This window comes from Rhinopithecus roxellana, chromosome 2 (genome assembly GCF_007565055.1).
Source record: "Rhinopithecus roxellana isolate Shanxi Qingling chromosome 2, ASM756505v1, whole genome shotgun sequence".
Taxonomy (NCBI): domain Eukaryota; kingdom Metazoa; phylum Chordata; class Mammalia; order Primates; family Cercopithecidae; genus Rhinopithecus; species Rhinopithecus roxellana.
The window spans coordinates 89,325,001-89,345,198 of NC_044550.1; the positions used below are offsets into that span (position 1 = coordinate 89,325,001).

Consider the following 20,198-nt stretch of genomic DNA (forward strand, 5'->3'; position numbering starts at 1 on the left):
ACAGTGACATAGGAAAGCAACTTGGCAGGTCCTTAAAGAGTCAAACACAGAGTTATAATGTGAATCAGCAGTTTCACACATAGGTGAAACTATGAGCCAAAAAGAGGGAAGATCATAAATGTCTATCAATTGATGAACAGGCAAACAAAATGTAGTATGTATCTACAATGAAATAATATTTGGCAATAAAAAGAAAAGTACTGATACATGCTAAAACATGGATGAACCTTGAAAACATTGTGCTAAGTGAAAGAAGCTGTCCCCAAAGATCATATATTCCACTGTGGAATTTCATTTACACGAAATGTCTGGAATAGGCAAACCCATAGAAACAGAAAGTAGTTTAGTGGTTGTCAGGAGCTTGGAGTAAGGGGGAATGGAGAATGACTGCTAATGAATATGGAGTTGTTTTTTTGGGATGGTGAAAATGTTCTAAAATTAGTGATGGATTGTACAATGAAACCACTGAATTGTTCACTTTAAAAGGATATGTTTTATAGTATGTGAATTATTAGTAAATAAAACTGTTAACACTTTGAAAAGGAGAGGATTATTTTACAAATTTCTTAGATTTGTTGTAGATTTTGTCTAAGGGTTCGGAAAGGAGTAAATATCCCTCATATTCTTGATGTCAGAAACTATGTGTAATCCTAGACTCCTAGATATTATTAGAGTCTTAAAATACTAACTCCTTTCTGGCTTGTCACATATGAATATAAACAGGACTTTGAATTTTTACCTCTTCTGAACTTTCATAAATAAATTTGAGTCATTTTTTTTCCCTATTTACTGCAATGTGATCTGGAAAAACAAGGCATGTTTTCTTTTTTAAAAGAAAATATTTAAACTTAAATATCTCTATAAGATGTAATTTTGGTAAGAATTGAAAAAAACTGAATTTATATCAATTTTTAAGTGTGACCAGGCAATAACAAGCATTCATTTTATATTAACTAAGAAAATAATTTAACTATGGTATTGACAAATGTACTTTGAAATTAAAACTTTGTACTTGCTACTTTAATGTAAAAGACAGAAACAGGTGATAAAAAATGATTTATGAGGAATTTATTTTTATAAGTTTGTCATTTTATTTTATATTTTAGTAGGTTTTGTGCATATCCTGGAATCAGTTGTAATGGACAACATTTGTATAATTGAGCTTTTAATAATGTTTATTTTTAATGTCTTAAGAAAATATGTATTTTTTAAAAAGCTATCCATAGTTTAATTCAGTTTGTAGAGATAGTGACTTATTTTAGAAACTCCCTTTCCTGACAAGTCTAATAATTTCTATCCTTTTCTTTGACACAGGATCTGGAAATAGTATATTCCTATTTACATGGTATGGAAGCCTTGTCAAACTTGAGGGAGCATCAACTTAGGTATGTCATTTTAATATTAAGTTAATCATAGAATGCTAAAAATTTGAAGCATGTAACAATTGAACATTTTAATTTTTTACTTTTATTATTCTTGACACAATAGTTGTATATATTTATGGGGTACATTGATATTTTAATATATGTATACAATGTGTTGTGATCAAATGAGGATTATTAGCATGTCCATCACTTCAAACACTTATCATTTCTTTGTGTTAGAGCATTTGAAATCCACTCTTTGAGCTATTTGAAAATACACCACAAATTGTTGTTAATGATAGTTACCCTATAGTGCTATAGAACACTGGGACTTATTTCTCCTACCTAGAATTCTAGAATTTTATAGATTACTTACTGTAGTCAACAAGTAGGCTTAAAGAAATCTTATTCGTGAAAACTCTGCTTCATCTAGCTTCTATACTAAGGAGTTTAAACTTACACTAATAATATATACTTACACAGTATGTACAGTCAAACTTATACAGCTTAAATTTTACTTTTACAAAGTTGAATTCAATTGTATCCAATAAAAGAATAATATTTTGACATTTCTGTCATAGTAATATTTTTCCATTTCCACCCCAGTGTTTGTCTCTGTCTCTCTCTCTCTCTTCTTCCTTCTCCCCCCTCTTTTCTATCTTTCTCTCTCCCCATCCCCCTCCATTTCCCTCCCTTCCTCTCTCACCTCTCACCAAATGTAGTAAATGCCGCTTGGTGAAAATATCAATAGGGGCAACATTTGCCATCTTGGCAAATTAAAAACCTATTACTTAGCATTCAGATTTATTAGAAACCAGAACCTTTTAAATTAATCATTTAAAGAATGATTAGGTCCATTATTTTTGTATGTTCTGGATCTTTGTTTGAATATTTTATTGCATTAAGTAGACTGCCTTTCAGAGAAGCACAGTTTATACCATATTTGTTTTTATGAGATCTGCCCATATAGAAATCTCATTACTTCTGTTGTACAGTAATACAGCAGTTGTATTTGTGTTTATCTGGGCTTCATATTAAAGAACAAAAATGAGTTTACCTTAAGTGGGATATAAAATAAAGGACCTTAGGAAGATGGATAATATATAAACTCCAACTAGGACATAATGGGAAAGTCTTTTTTCTTCCAGGTCTAGCTATTTCTGATGCCAGCAGGTTTTAATTATGAAAGGAATGCTTTTTCCATGTATTTCCCCTTTACGCTTTGAACACTAATTAATTTGTGAGCATGTCAATTCCATATTTAGTTGTTAATTGAAAAGAATATCAAGAGGATTGAGTACTTCTAAAATTAAATTTTTAATGAAAATCATTTAAATTAAACTAGATTGTAGATTAAGTGTTTAAAAATTAAGTCAAGTTTTATTAGGAAGGGCAAAACCACTGGGATTTTAGAAGATGGCTCAAATTAGAGCAAGAATAATTTTTAAAGTGTGTAACTTTCATTTTATGTTTTGCGATGACAACTTTGCTAAGAAAAAATTGCAGTAACAATTGTTTATTTAATTGCATGTGGTTAATTCATAAATGCAGATGCAGTTAATTAATATGTAAATACAAATGTCACATTCCCGCTGTGCACATAAAACCACACACACCTAATATTTAGATATATTGATTATATAATGTATTTTATAGTATGTGTGGTTATAAAATGATTTAGATAATAGGAATTCTGTGCAATTAGAAAAAGGATTTTTTATACTTAGAGAAATTTTCTGGATGACAAATGTATAAATAGGCTGGGCGTGGTGGCTCATGCCTGTAGTCCCAGCTCTTTGGGTGGCCAAGGTGGGTGGATCACTTGAGGTCAGGAGTTCAAGACTAGCCTGGCCGACATGGTGAAACCCCATTTCTACTAAAAATACAAAAATTAGTGGGGTGTGTTGGCAAACGCTTACAATCCCAGCTACTCTGGAAGCTGAGGCAGGAGAGTACTTGAACCTGGGAGGTGGAGGTTGCAGTGAGCAGAGATCGCACTACCGCACTCCAGCCTGGGCAGCAGAGTGAGACTCCATCTCAAAAAAAAAAAAAAAATTAAATTAAAAAAGGAAAAATAAAAAGTATAAAAATACTAATGAAGTTCCATACATCTATCAGCCAGTTTCAGAACTGTCAACTTTCTGTACCTACAGAAGTAATTTTTGGTTATAAATAATAAGTTCAAGGGTATAGTTGAGTCTATTTACACCTTACAATGTCTATTTTGGAGCCTACACAGATGTGTTTGTTGGCATGAACCTACAGGATGGGCCTGTAAGATGTTTATCTTAGGCTTGTGTTGAAGTCACATTAATGGAAAACATTAGCTTAAACTAATTTAAGTTGTTTTTTAGAACGAGATCAGGATACCACATACATAATAGCAAAAATAGAGGTACAGATAAACCCAACAACTTAGATAAACTGCTTTATAATACTACAATTTCTGGGAAAAACATGTATCCTTTAGGTAAATTATTTTCCTTTAATTTTATACCCTGGGATTAATAGAGAGCAGTCAGTTAAGACTTCCACATGATACAGTTTTCCAGTTTTAGAAAAAAAGTGCTCATAATCAAGATTTTCAGTCTGTTAAATATTGGGCAGTAGAGCAGCAGCATTCATGTTCTCTTCTGGGGGAGTGGAAGTGGCTTTTATTTATTTGAAAGCTTCAGCTCCCTGCATTGTTACAGAGCAGTTAAAATAGACATTACTGCATTGCTGTAAGATCACACACTTTGTGCAATGTAAAAGTTTTTCAGAGCTTTACTAAAAACTATGTTTCTTCAACATCATTTTAACTGTTTTTCTAGTGTTTTATCCCTTTAGTTTAGATAGACAAGAAGCAGCATATTTGCCAGTGGGGAAAAGAATGCTGTAATTGGGAGCAGAGACCAAAAATCTGTTTTAAAAAATAGAGTAATTGGGACTACTTAGTTTTGGAAACAAGAGCCTGCTGAAATAGAATATATATTTTCTGCAGCATCATGGATGAGTGTAATTGTTCCTATATAGGCACCATTAGTTCATTGAGTAGTAACTGAAGTATGGTTATTACACTCATTAGGAATTCAAGGAAGGTCAGTTTGCTTTTGCTAAAACATTGCCTAACAATGTTTAAAGACAAAAAGCATTTTGGTACTTGATTCCTTCGTTTATGACATGTTCATATAAGATATTTTATCATGACTTTCTGATAGCACTGTTTAAATTTATTTATTTTATAAACAATTATTGATTGATTGTATACTTACTATGTACTTGATATTGATGTAGGCTCTGGAGATACTGCAATGAAGTAAATCAAACCCCTGACATCACGGAACTGAGGTTCCCAGGGGAGCAGAAAAGATGGAGATATGAATCAGTGTTACTTTATTTAGTATGTTGGACATGATAAGGATGGGTGCTGAGCTGCTGGCTTTGGGGTCAAAAGGAGGTGACATTAGAGTCGGGACAGCCTGTGAAGATTTCTTCATTGTAGAGGTGCCTCAGATGCTCTGTCGTGGGCACAGGCTTGGTGCAGGGGAAGGCAGGGGCCACGGTATATAGTAAGGTACAGTAAGTAAGTAAAATGTAGCATAGTATAAAAGTACAGCAAATAGCATAGGAGTTTGGATTTTCTCTGAGAGGTTGTAGAGATTAAGAGTAGAGCTGTAAGATCATCTGATTTAGTGTTTGGAAATATCTCTCTGGAAAGTTTGTGGGGAATCGACAATAGGTATGTAAAGGTGGAAGTAGAAGTCTGTACTTGTCAAGGTCTTGGTAAGGGATAATGGTGGGATAATGATAGCTCATGCTAGATTTAACAGGGGAGATGGTGAATTTGGTCAGTTCTGGAGGATGTGTTTTGGAAACAGGTGATGGCAGAAAGATGTATGTGAAGAAAAGAGAATGATGACTCTAAGGTTGTTACTATATTAGTCTGTTCTCTGCTGTAAGGCCATATCCGAGACTGGGTAATTTATAAAGGAAAGAAGTTTAGCTGACTCACAGTTCCGCATGGCTGGGGAGGCCTCAGAAAATTTACAATCGTGGCAGAAGGGGAAGCAAACACATCTTTTTTCACAAGGTGGCAGGAGAGAGAAGAATGAGTGCCCAGCGAAGGGGGAAGCGCCTTACAAAACTATCAGATCTTTGAGAACTCACTAACACCAGAACAGGATTGGGGAACCGCCCCCGTGATTCAGTTATCGCCACTGATCCCTCCCATGACGTGGGGATTATGGGAACTGCAATTCAAGATGAGATTTGGGTGGAGATACCAAGGCCAAACCATGTCAGGGTACTAACTCTGGGAAAGCAGATTTTGGGGGAGAAATTCATATTCTGTCTTGGACGTTGTAAGCATGAGGTGGCTGTTACATATTCAAGTGGCAACACTGAGTAGGCATTTAGATGAGTGGCTGCCGTGATGAGAGAGTAGGTCTGGGGCATTGCTTTGGAAGTCATCAGTGTATAGATTAAAATCATGAACTGGGTGAGATTATGTGGGTGTAGAGAAGAGGACTAAGGACAGGACCCTGGAGATAACAACATTTAGAAGTCAGGTAGAGGATGAAGTCGGGTAGCATCCAAAAGAGACAGAAAAAAAAATGACTAGTAAGTTAAGCTGGAAAAGCAGAAGACCAAGGACAGGGAGCTGAAAGGAGATAATGCTGTAAGGAAAAAGGAGTAATCAAATACTGCAGAGTAGTGGAATTGCTAAGGACAGATAGGATTCCGATAATAAGGTGGATGCTGATAATTTTTAGAGCTTTTTCTTTGGAGTTTCGGGGACCAGATGATGGAGGAGTGAGGAAAATGGTGAGAAAATGGAGATAGAATATATAGACAACTCAGGCCAGGCGCGGTGGCTCACGCCTGTAATCCCAGCACTTTGGGAGGCCGAGGTGGGCGGATCACGAGGTCAAGAGATGGAGACCATACTGACCAATGTGGGGAAACCCCGTCTCTACTAAAAATACAAAAATTAGCTGGGTGTGGTGGCACGCAGCGTTAGTCCCAGCTACTTGGGAGGCTGAGGCAGGAGAATCGCTTGAACCCAGGAGGCGGAGGTTGCAGTGAGCCAAGATTGCCCCACGGCACTCCAGCCTGGTGACGGAGTGAGACTCCATCTCAAAAAAAAAAAAAAAAAAAAAGAATATATAGACAACTCTAAAAGATTTTCTGTGATGGGGAAAAAAGCAAAATATAGATAGTAGCTGGAAGGAGATGTGAGGTCAAGAGAGAAGTTCTGCCCACACGATAGGTGATAATATTGAGTTATGTTTACATATTAGTGGACGTGATTCAGTAGAGAGGAACTTGGAGGAGGAGGTAAGCTTGCAGGAGCACAGTGTCTTACACAGGAGTGCAGGGTCTTCCATGGAAGCAGGAATGAGATTTGGGGCGGAAGTAAAGAGGCCGAGGCAAGAATCCTTCTATTCCAACAGGAAACAAGGCAGAGCCCATTATCTAATTTAAGACCAGATATTTTTAGACTTAACGCTTTTAGCTATCAACTTTTCCTATGAAAAATTGTTATTCAACCCACTGAAGAGGAATGTATGCTTAATAAGATGTATTCAAGACTCACTGCTGCCTCCTGGAGTTAAGTGAGAATCAGCTGCAGTGTTTCCAGGAAGGGATTGAAGTTAAGGACCTTTAAAGTACGGTGGTGGGAATGCGAAGAACAAGGGAAAAAAGTACCCAAGAGAGCTGTTTCTTTGATTTAGGAAACCGAGGAAAGAAAGATGGATGTGGGTTGATTCTAAGATTTCACAGGATGGAGAATAGTAGTCTGACTGACCAAATGGAGGTGCTGTTGAAATAAACACTTTTAATAGCCAGCCTTTTCTATTTCTAGTTCCTTCATAAGATGGAATAGTAATTCTTTGATTTGCATTTCTGTATTTTGGGAAAAATGTAATTCACTTAAAATAATAGGACGCTTCTTGAAGATGCTATTCTCAGGGTAATTTTGAATATTTAAAAATTATTCATGTTTTTTGTAATTTTTATAGTTTAGTGATTTTTTCAAAAACTGGGATGAATCAGCTGAAGAAATCTTTAAAGTTCTAAAGCCTCCAGTTAGTGCTCATAAAAATATCAAGTTAATTAGAGCCTACTTTTATCTTAAATTCCATACTGTTGAGTAACATTCTTGTTGAGCCGTGAATGATGTTATCACTTTTAAAATGAATAGGTTTTCCTTTTAACTTTTAGGTTCCTTCTCATTTTTTATTTATCTTGGGGAACATTAATTTGTCCACATGCCCTTTACAAAATATAAAATACACACGATGTTCTCCCCCATAAAATAAACATAGTGAAGTTGACATCGTATTAGATATTTTCTTTTCTAGCACATTTTTACCAGATTTAATGTAAATTAACCTAGGTATTAAAAATACTCATCTTGAGACTAATAAATGATTGTGACTAACCATATAAAATAATCAACTTTCTAGACTATATGTCTCATTTAAGGTTTTAAAATACCAGTCTGTTTTTTAGTGACAGATGTTGAACTCATGTTTTTATCTCTTTTACAGGTTAATGTGTGAAACTGTGAGATATGAGAGACATGAAGCAAATGAAGTTTTATACTAGTAGGTGTTTCCTTTTTGTTTGTACAATGTGTCTAATCCAGTGACTAAATTTTCTTAAAGAATCAAAGGAGTATTAATAACAGCTGGCTAAGTCAGCACTAACTTATTTTTCTTAGTTGAGAAATGGGAAACATTTTATCTGTTTCCTGTCATAAAATAAAAGTTTACAGTTCTTTCCTGATAAGTTCACATTTATGTCTATATTTGTATCTCTCACATGTGGGTCAAAGATACTATTTCATATTGTAGAGTATTTTGACATTTTTATTATGAAATAAGAAATAGTATACAGTTTTTCTAACGGAACAACACATATATTCCCACAGCCACACCAGATGAAATGTGAAGATAGCATAAAGGCCGTATTTTAGTTTATACTTCTTTCAGAAACAGGAAAATAAGCTGCCCCCATGTCTTTGGGTATCATTTCATCTTTAGATAATATTAATATTCCTTTCAAGATGTGCAGCATATTCCTTCAGAAAAGACAGCCTATTCTTAAAGAATATGTAGTAGATAAATACTGGCATATTAACATAAATTATGATTTAGTAGACATTATTTTGTTTAAATTATGTTTGCCATGACTGTTGTTCTCATGACTGTTTTTCCAAGCATTTATTTAAAAATTAGTACCTTCTAGACTTATAGGGAATATTTATTGAAATAAATAAGTCACACTTCTGCCCTTAAGGAGTTCATTATCTGTTGAGGGAGGTAGAAATAGAATACAAGGCCGGGCGCCGTGGCTCAAGCCTGTAGTCCCAGCACTTTGGGAGGCCAAGACGGGCGGATCACGAGGTCAGGAGATCGAGACCATCCTGGCTAACACGGTGAAACCCCGTTTCTACTAAAAAAAAAATACAAAAAACTAGCCGGGCGAGGTGGCGGGCGCCTGTAGTACCAGCTACTCGGGAGGCTGAGGCAGGAGAATGGCGTAAACCCGGGAGGCGGAGCTTGCAGTGAGCTGAGATCCGGCCACTGCGCTCCAGCCTGGGCGACAGAGCGAGACTCCGTCTCAAAAAAAAAAAAAAAAAGAAATAGAATACAAGGAAAACAACAACAACGGAAACAAACAAAGCAAAATAATTGTGAGAATGTAGCTATGTTCCAAGGGTAGAAGAAGCGCAAGGGAGCGCATGAAGGAAATGAGGAGAGCCTCAGCGAAGGGGCTGTGGAACCAGATCTCAAAGGTGTGTCCAGGAGGCTGCAGAGACTTCTTCGGCAGAAGGAACAGTATGTGCCAGGATGCAGAGAGGTGAAGGGGCCCGGCCTGATGTTTTGAACATCATGGCAAGTTTAGTGTGACTGGCCTGTGGCGTGGGTCGGGGTGGTAAGTCAAGAGAAGACGCAGTCTGCAGTCATACTTGGTGAAGAACGTATTGTTCAGAAAACAATCTGGATTCTTCAGGCAATTCAGGTCCTGGGTTCTTCAGGATATTTTTTTCCCTCCTAAATAACATGTTATGGAAAATTACAATATTTGACATAGGGGTATCACAGACCCACAAATACTCATTGTCCAACATGGCAAACCCATGGCCAATTGTGTTTCATTTCTGACTCTCCCCTCCCAGCTCCAACTGGATGATTTTGAAGTAAATTCCATAATTATTATGATATGTATCTCTAAAAGATAGTGACTTTAAAAAACCTTAAACACAAGATTGTCAAGTCTTTAAAAATAACACTTTAATATCATGAAAATATTCAAAGTTTTTGTCTCAAAATTTTTTTTACAGCTTATTTATTTGAATCTAAATCTAAAGTTTATTCATTGTGATTGTTGATTTTCTTTAAGCCTCTTTTTATAGTAGCTTGGAGGCTGGTTTTCAGGCAGCAAAATGATATGGTCACATGTCTCCCAACCCTACCTGTCTACCTGTTCCCTCAAAGATAATACCTGTGGTTGTATGAAAATACGAAGGGTGAGTTAGATAGATTGAGTGTCTGGACAAAGAAGTCAGTAAGGAGACAGTTACAGCCATCTGAGGTGGTTAAGTACTTGAACTGAGGCAAAGACTGAGAGAATGGAGCAGTCAGGGATGATGGATTTTAGAAGATGATACAGGTAGATAGAATCTAGGATGATTCTGAGGTTGCAACATACGAAACTATGATGTCTAGGACCTGTTCAGAAGATAATAATAAATATCCATCTAGAACCTACACCAAATATAGAGTCATAAATAATCAAGACATATTTGATAATAAGAAAATTAACAAGAGGCAAGTGCTCTTAACATACTTATTCCAGAAGAAATGAAGATGTGAATAAAGTACTATTTTGGGAGCAATAAAAAGTTATCAGTGGAATGGGTATAAAAGGGATAGAGATATTTGAATTCTATTATCGGCATTTATCAAAGCAGCCTAGTGGCAGTAAGCATCAGCTTTCTAATATTTTGTCTTCCTCTGAAACATAGTTTGGATAGTATCGATGATGATGAGGTGATAGCTGACACTTCACAAGCGCTTCCTATGTCCCGTGTCCCCTAATACGTGATTTATATGCATTCATTTACTTACTCTTCATGGGTATCTTGTGAGGTACTTGTTATCATTATCCCAGCTTTACACATGGACAAACTGAGGCTTTGAGACGATAAAGAACTTACCCAAGCTCCCACTGCCTAACGTGGGACAAAGATTTGAGCCCAGACATTGTGATTCTGCAGCCATAGCTCTTTTTCTGGCTCATTTCATGCCTTGTCACCATAAAATAATGCTTATGTACATGGTGGGGTAAACACACACTCTCTCCGTGCCCCAACCTGTTCTCCTAAAGTGGCAACTGAAGCCCACCAGCAGCTCATGCTACGTTATGACTGCCTAACAATTATTATTGCTTACTTGTTTAAATCAAAGGTAGATTACAGTGTCTTCAAACCTACCTTTTTTTTTTTTTTTTTTTTGAGTAGGTTTAGAGGTTTAGACAGTGCATGTGAGCTATGCTGATAATGTAAAACCATATTTTAGGTAGCCTTAAATTTGAATGCATTCCACTCTGTAGAGTTGATTGTGGCACCTGCCCATATTTGCCTAGTTAGAAGTAGGTGACAGTGTTAGTAAGTGATGAAAAGTCTTTGGATATTCAACAAATCATGATTTCATAAGACCCAAAATTCAGAGACTAATTGTAGGTTCACATAATCAGATTTCTAGCGTTTGACCAATCTTGTGATGAAATGTAATTGAATTATTTTCTTCCATGATCCTTAAACAGACATGCGTCAGCTCTTACCAATTTGTATGAGTTTGGTTTTGAAAATTAAAAAATTATTGTGTTTGTGTTATATATAAATCTGCGATAAACTTAATAATAGTACTCCTGTTTTTTGGACCTGTTGTTATTACGTTGTGGGGAAATGACTTGTTTGTTCTTGTTCTTCCTTGAGCTTGAAGAGCACAGTGTAGTCAGAAATATGAAAGGCTTTCAGGCTTTGGTTTTATGACCAAGAGATGAGTAGAGTAGTCATTTTCCTTATTATGTTTATGTGCTGGTGCCTGCTAAGTCTATGGTTTGAATAATTTCTCCAGGTAAATATAATACTCTTTTGATCCACCCCTTTACCTCGTTTTTCTCACCTATAATGTGGAACCGATAAAGTTCCTACCCATGAGGATTGGCATGAGGATGAGATGCAGTAATCTGTAGCAGACTGTTTAGAGCAGCATGTTCAGGATAAGTGCACAAACACGTTAGTGCCAGCATCATTGTCATTCTCATCAGTGTTTGATAATTTACATTTTGGTCTTCCAGTTTTTTATCGCTTTAAATGTTTGTTGGGAAGGAATTATAATAGTGATGCTTTAGCTCTGATGGTGTTACTGTTTTAACATGAACCACCAAGATGACAAAAACGCCATTTTAAATTGTATTGAGTTGGGGGGAACATTGTGATTCTGAGAGGATTGCATTTTTAAAATTTAGAGTTGCCCGTTTAGAGTCAAATTTTATTTGTTTGCATTAGAAAGTTAGAGAAAATTAGCTCAACTTTACAGAATGGAAAAGCCTGTCAGGTAATTTCTACCTTCCTTTCCTTTATCATCTACCCTGTTAGGTATTGTGCTGTTTTACGGGAATACTGAGGTGGATAATATAAATTCCTCACCGAAGGGACCTTAACTTGTATTTGTTTTTATTTAAGAATTTAATCTTAAATGAGAAACATATATGTAAAAACACTGGATAGTAAAAGTTGCAGTGTATCGCCAATAAGAAGTTGGGAATTTGTTCTCTGGAAAAATTCTTCGAATGTAGGACTGTCTCATAGTACAGTATGGAAACTGATCTGTTTTAGTTTTTTCTTAAGGCCAGCCATCTTCACAGATAGTGAAGTGAAACGGAAATACCTTTTAATATATAATTACATTTAACGTGCTCAAAACCTTTGGATCAGAAATTCAACCACTGCAAAAGTTTAAGTGTCCACACACACATGCCCACACTATATATAAGTGTAACTGTGCACCTCATTGCCTGTTTTCCACATACATTTGACTGAATGCTTTGGTTTCCAAAGGAGTTTTCATAGCACTTTGTAAGGGGGTTATCTCGCTCTATTCCAGGAGAGGAAATTGTTCTCCATAAAAGAGCTGCATTGAGACCTATTGGGTCTTTTAAAGCATTTTCATTTAAATCTGTAAATGTGCAATTTAGAACTGCAGGCCTCAGCTGAGCTCTTGTTGCTTTTAGCAGTCTTTGCAGTTGTTGACTTGGCTTTCTGTTTTCACAGCAGCTATTCCCACTGCTCTTTGAGGGTGTTCATCCATCTCTGTCCCCTTTCTGCTCTCCCACACCTCCTCCAGCGAACTCTGCCTCAAGTTTGCTTTCTGGTCTCAAGTACCCTAATTTATCTGTATCTGCATTTACCTCTTGTCCCACTCCTGTCTCTAGGAGGAAGGGATGTCTTTTTGCCTGTATGATGGAGTTATTTCTGTTCTCATTTGTATCTTCAGCCTCTTCTTCCTGCCCCATTTCTGAGACCGTAAGCCTGACCCTAAGTGTGCCATGATGCCTTCCATCCTGAAGTTTCTCCTTTGCCTCTCTTACTCATATCCAATTATTACACTATTTTTTTCCTTCCTGATGTGACCAAGATTTTATTTTACATCACAGTAAATTGTTTTAAAATTATTACAAAAGCACTAATCTACTACTTAGATCATTTTTATAGCCCCCCACCCCTACCCCAGGTAGCAAAATACTGCGGATCTTCTTTCTTTATTATTATTATTATTTTTTTTTTCTTGAGACAGAGTCTAGCTCTGTTACCCAGGCTGGAGTGCAGTGGCACTATCTTGGCTCACTACAGCCTCCACCTCACTGGTTTAAGCCATTCTCGTGCCTCTGCCTCCCGAGTAGCTGGAATTACAGGCATGTGCCACCACGCCTGGCTAATTTTTGTAATTTTAGTAGAGCTGGGGTTTCGCCGTATTGACCAGGCTGATCTCAAACTCCTGACCTCAAGTGATCCACCCACCTTGGCCTCCGAATGTGCTGGGATTACAGGCGTAAGCCACAGCACCTGGCCTCTTCTGTTTTTACCCAGCAAGATGTAACCACCATTTTGAGTATTTTTCTGTCCTAATTTTATTATGCTTATATGTGTACATAAAGAAAATGGTGGCTGGATGTGGTGGCTCGCACCTGTAATCCCAGCACTTTGGGAGGCTGAGGCGGGCAGATCACTTGAGGCCAGGAGTTCGAGACAAGCCTGGGCAACATGGTGAAACCCCGTCTCTACTAAAAATACAAAAATTAGCCTGGCGTGGTGGCATGAGCCGGTAATCCCAGCTACTTGGGAGGCTGAGCCACGAGAATTGCTTGAGCCCCAGCAGCGGGGTTTGCAGTGAGCTGAGATCACGCCTGGGCAGCTGAGACCCTGTCGCCCCCTGCCGTCCCCCCAAAAAAGTGAAACCAAAGGTTTTAATGTATTTGAAAAAAATGACATCTTTAAAGACTTAGCCTTTGCATGGAATTGTAGGATACAGGTGCTCAACCACCTTGCCTGTATGTAAGTATGAGAATTAAGCACACACACACCCATGCCCACGCAGATACTTAAGAAAGACTGTTTCATCATGTACATATGGAGATCCTTTAAGGCTTCTTGACAATGATATTTTTATATTACTATTTTAACATGAAAATGTTTTATTTTTATGTTGAACAGAAGAGTATTTAAATAAAAACATTGTTAAAAATACAATTAATCTGTAATCTTCACGAGGGTAGGGACTATGTTTATATTTCAGGTTTGCCTTCTCATGCCTGCAATGGAAATTTGCATTTAGTCTGTTCCTGATGGTTACTTATTTATTTTTTTTCAATTCAAAAGAAGGAACTCCTTTGATCTGTAGATAAAGACTTTCATTATGGTCTAACTTCCTAATAAAATGGCTGGTTACACATCATCAGGTGTTGGATTCTTTGTATCAATGTTCTATGAAACTGCTTAGTGAATAAAAGCTGTTTAGGGTAAGGTATAGGAGAAAAATACAGCTTGCTTTTTATATCCTTTCTGATGTGAGAGTTAGTGGTGCTGTCAAGTGTTTTGCAGTGTTGCGATTTCTTGCTGTAGGGACTCCTATAGTGAAGTTAGGCAGATTTAGCCTTGAATTTGACTCTTCTCTGGGTGTGTATAAGTTACCTTTAATTTTTCTAGACCCAGGTGACACTGGGTGAGGAACAGTTTTCTTGTGAAGATGAAATTGCAGCATATGAATCTAAAAGACACATTTGTAAATTAATTTCGTAACCCATTAGTTGTTTCCAAAAGAGTGAAATTTTCAGATTCTTTTAAATGTGATAAATTGTTCCTTGAGCCCTTGGATCTATTTTTTTACCCTCAGTATAGCTGACTCATCAATTTGATGTATTGTAATCTCTCTCTATATATCTATATCTGTATGTAGTTTGTATTGGTGTTTTTCCTTTCATTTATCGTTTATTGAAGAGCTTCATAACTCCCAGTGTTTCATTCCTTCCTTTCATTTTAAAAATGAATTTCATAAATTTAAGATTGTGCCAGGCACAGTGACTCATGCCTGTAATCCCAGCACCTTGAGATGCTGAGGTGGGTAGATCACTTGAGCCCAGGAGTTCAAGACCAGCCTGGGCAAAATGGCACGACCCCATCTCTAAGAAAATACAAAACTTAGCCAGTGCTGGGACTCCAGTGCACCCCTGTAGTCCCAGCGCTACTCGGGAGGGTGAGGTGGGAAGGTCGCTTGAGCCCGGGAGGTGGAGGTTGCAGTGAGCCAAGAGTGTACCACTGCACTCCAGCCTGGGCGATAGTGAGACCCTGTCTCAAAAACAATAATAAAAATAATAAATAATGAAAAAAATGATGACATTAATGAGCCTATAGAATATCTGGCTTTATTGGTTCTTTGGTAGTTTACATTGGTAGTTAAAAAAAAAAAAGGATGTCTGCTGTCTCCCCTGTATTTTCAGTATAAAGATGAAATGTCTTTAATATTTTCATCAGTTTTCAGAGTTCTTATTGATCTTACTGACTTTTCCTGTTTGTTGGTTGCAATTCCTTGTGAATGAATTGCTGTTGATTGGAAAATAAGGATTTTTGTTTGGAAAATCTTAAAATGGTGTTTTCTTTCTTCAGAGTTTTTAATTATAAATGAAGTAATTTCCTCACAATTTGGAACTTTTAAGAAATAGAATAAAAATTACCCTCAACTTTAAAAATGTCATTTGTTTTCTTATTGTGGGAATTTATAATTGATATATTTACATATAGCTCATTTTATAATAAAGTACCAGTATTCCAACAGTGGAAAATGGAAATACCAAAGCCCTTAACTCTTGTTAGGACTCCTTCTGAAATCTGGCGTATACTTCATGTTTTAGTACATGCACTTTATATTTCTTTTGACTTGATATCATTGTTAGGGTTGTTTACTAATGTGCTGTGTTGCATTAATTTATCTAGTGAGCTTGCTTTGTACCATTTGGCTATACAAAAATAAATAATGAAGCATTTTTCTATCAGCTTATAACTCAGAGCTCCATGAGAAGAGTAAAAATATACAAATAATTTTTAAACTGTAATAAATCCAGTAACAAATGATGTAATGTATTTGTGAAAAAGATTAAAATTATTGTATATCTGGAAAGCCATCTGTGTATTGGAAGGTGGCCATTGTTAGAATGTATTTTTTTGAAGCCGTGGAACACTTTGTTCATAGAAAATCCTGTTCAGCCCAACAGCAGTAGCTATTATGGTTGAAAGAGGTTTGGACGCCTTGAAATCCCAAGGGCTGTTGACATTGAAAACCTCTGATCTCAACCGTCTGCTGGACGCCTATAAAGGGATAGACGATAATTTGTCGTAAATAAGTAATTTTCACTGTGATTTTTTTTGGCATAATCGTATATTTGAGAGCACGAGTCTAAGCTGGCCAGAAGTCTGTAATAACAGCATTGTAGGTGAGCAAAAATGGGACCCTGAACTTTAGCAAAGGGCTTCGATAGAGACTTGGGAGGGGAACCCGCAGAATGTGATGACAGGCCGTGAAGAGGCAGAAGCTTGGGAAGATGTCCCTTTGTCTTTTGGTTGGATGGTGTTGGTGAGACAGCAGATACAGGAAAATAAAGGTGTTTTTTCTATTTTTTGGTCACAGGTAGCTGGCCCTGTGGAATTCCTTGTGGTCCCCACGTAGTTACTGGAACCTTTGTTAGTCTTCATTTTATTTCATTTTTTCTTGTTTTATAGGCATGGGATCAATAGCCGTAGATGATGATTCCTGTCTCCTTTTCTCCAGATGCCAACAGCCTTGTCTTTTGAATGTGATACTGTGTGGTATTACATCCTGGATGGTATAAAGTGACCTTTCTAAAATAGCACCAAAATTAGTATTTGATGCGATACGTGGTTCTCAGTTGTGCCAAACCTGTCTGAGATAGCTGTGTCATGTGGTAAGCTCAGCCACTATTTCTGGACATTTTGCCAGTGCTCATCTTACCTATTCTTACTCACAAAACAATTGCCATCTTTTTGCTTCTCTGTTTTAATGACCTTGTTAATGCTGCCCATATGAAGTATTCAGAGGAGCTTCCTCACTCCCCTGGGCCGCTTCAGGCTTGGCCATATTGCATTTGAGCTGCTAAAGTGGGAGGAGTCTCTTCTTGTAGCCTATACACCCTCCTTGTTCCATATTTTGTCAGGATCATCTGGGAAAACACTAACTTCTGGTTCCAGATTGCTTAGATTTTGCGTGGGCACCATTCTATCTGTTTCTGTTTATTGCTTCTCCACTCCCCAAACCACCCTCTCCAAGCTTAGATGGCCATGTTTGTGACTGTTGGGAGTCTTATTTTGAGCCGATGGTCTGCTAGGCTTAGCATCCTTTGCCCACAGCCACCTCCACAATGCCTACCACTCTGTTTTGTTTCAAGTCAGAATCTTCTCTCTCCTTGTCAGTCCCCCTTGGCTTTTCTTTCTTCTTCCTTTTTTTTTTAAGATGGAGTTTTGCTATTGTTGCCTAGGCTGGAGTGCAGTGGCACGATCTTGGCTCACTGCAACCTCCGCCGTCTGGGTTCAAGAGATTCTCTTGCCTCAGCCTACCCAGTAGCTGGGACTACAGGTGCCTGCCACCATACCCGGCTAATTTTTGTATTTTTAGTAGAGACAGGGTTTCACCATGTTGGTCAGGCAGTTGTCAAACTCCTGACCTCAGGTAATCCACCCACCTCTGCCTCCTAAAGTGCTGGGATTACAGGCGTGAGCCACTGTGCCTGCAGCCATGAGCAGCCTTTTTGGCTGACTGGGCCTCACTTAAGTTTTCCTCTTGTATTAACAGCTGAATGAAGTAGCATTTTCAGAGTTACTTTCTTGCCCTCTAATAATTGTCTTTGCTGATTTAATCAGTTTTCTTCAGACTTAGTAGTTTTTTGTTCTTTCAATTCCCTTGTTAACTTCAACTTGATCACTTGCATTTACTGGCGGCTTCCTTAAATGAGAATGTGGAGCGGCACACACAGCTCTTTCCCATGGAGAGAGTGCCACCTTGTGGATCTCTAGGATATTGCCAAGGAGGCGCTTAGATGGTGGCTCCATGTTTCCATTTACTGGTAAACTGAAGTTTACATCTTTGACTTTCAAGCACTTTAATACCTTCAGTTCATTAATTTACTTATTAAGAAAATATTTGAGTACCACTCAGGCATTATGTAGTGTATATATTGGGGGTACTTAAGAGTTAGAGGAGTTTAAAAACTACTGAGGAGAAACTCCTACTGTGAGGAATTATGACACGGGCACCTGCTTCAGGCAAGCATGTACACAGGGCACTGGGAAGCTGGAAAAAAATGACTCACTTTCCTTGGAATATACCAAAACACTTCTCAGAGGAGGTGATAGTTAACCTGGAACTAGAAGGATGAGTAGTACATTTACAAGAGAAAATACACTATTTAGAAGCTAGTCAGCAGGTTTGTCCAGAACCTTTGTGGCATAGGTGGAAAAAAAAATGTGTGGCTTGGCCGAACAGGATGAAGTTTGCAGCATAACGAATGTTGGGCTTGCGAGCAGAAAGCAAAACTGTAGGTTGGTCCTTTCAGAGACGATGCTAAGAGAGGAAAGGAGATGAAGAGAACTAGTATTTTTTGTACCCGTCATACAAGGTACTACATATATATTGTTTCATTATATAAAAAGAGCTCTGTGAAGAAGGTATCAATGTCTTGCATTTTGCAGTTGAGGAACTAGAGTCTCAGAATTTGACTTTACCAGGATCACGTGGCTGGTGTGGAAGAAGGAATCTGCTCCAGAACCTGCACTCTGGAACCTGTGCTCTTTGCACAGCCTTTTCCTGCTTCCTTCATGAACTTTGCCAGGGGGATTGGACCTTCTCTTGCGAAGGACCATGGGGTTCATCAGAAGGATGTCATGTGATCTGATTTACCTGAGCAAATGATCGCTGAAATGTTGCCCAGCTTCTACTAGGCATGACGCACAGTTTCTGCCCTGAAAGGAAGTTCATTGTAGTTGGAAGAAGATGCTCAGGAATAAGAAATCATTACAGACAAACATAAAATGATGAAATTAGATGGGCTAAGTATTCTAGAGTTTGGAAAACAGTGAGAAGATTTTCTTAAAGTAGTAGTTTTTGAGCCATCTCTTAAGGTACAGTGTGATGCAGAGGGTAGATGGAGAGAGGTAAACATCCTGAACAGTGTGGCAGAGTTGGAAGGAACAGAAGGAAAGCAGCCAGACAGGAGCAGTGGGTTATGTTGGGGGGTAGTAGGAAGGAAGGTGGGAGAGGAGAGGGGGTCAGATCAAGTATTTCCCTCATGCCCATTTTTCTGGTTTAGACTTGGGGTAATGCTCAGCGGGATCATACAGTTCTGATTGCCCCAGAGGCTTTCTGTCTATTTACAGCTTTCTGTCTGTCTGGAAGGTGAACTGATCATTTTATAATGGTCTGTATTTGTTTGGCCTTGTTAATTTCCTTCCTGTTGATGAAAAACAGAAGTCGGAGCCTTTTAAAGTTTCTCATTATATACCAGGGCTTTTGTGACTTCCGTTTCATCCATTGTAGGATGAGATGTGTTGAAATCAAATCAGTTGTCCATTGTGGTTCCTAGCTCATCATCCTGTGATCAAATTCTGAGATTCTAAGAAGGATTAGGTCTTCTCTAAGCGTGAATTCTGATTAGAGAGACTTGCAAGTACTGCTTTCCTATATAGACCTCTTTAGTCTTCAGATTTCTTTTTTTTGCCCAGTACTGGTGGTGTCAGGTTGTTTGGAAATCCTCAGTCAGGGTTCTTTCAGGGTTAAGCTTTGGCATTTCAGCAACACTTGAAGGAGCTTCTTTGCTCATAATTTTAAAAAAAAATTATTTGAGGAAAAATTAAAATAGCACTGATTAATACAATGCATGTACCTAGTTGCATGGATATTGATAGAGTTGTAGTTTTTTTTCCTGCCATTTGTTCCTCTTGGGACTTCATATCGAGACCATTTTTCTGAAAGTTTTTCAGAGTTGGCCAGCCCCATACGTAAGAATCATCTGGGATATTTGATTAAAAGTCACTTTGATGGATCTCCTACCTAAAGATCAGAAATTGGGTGGGATAGATGCATTTTTAATTAACATCTTAGTTGATTCACTTGCACATCAAGGCTTGAGAACTACTGGATAGAATAGAATCTCAGTGTTAGATATTTGTTATCTACCACTACACCTACTCCAATGTGGTTACATCCCAATAAA

The 20,198-nt window shown here is 37.8% G+C and overlaps 1 protein-coding gene across 1 annotated transcript in view; it reads left to right on the top strand.

Annotated features, from left to right (window-relative positions):
- Positions 1–20,198, top strand: part of RAPGEF2 (Rap guanine nucleotide exchange factor 2) — a 269,038-nt gene that overhangs the window by 91,631 nt on the left and 157,209 nt on the right. The window contains 2 exon segments of the mRNA XM_010383053.2: positions 1,315–1,385; positions 7,901–7,957. Coding sequence (XP_010381355.2) covers positions 1,315–1,385; positions 7,901–7,957 — 128 coding nt within the window.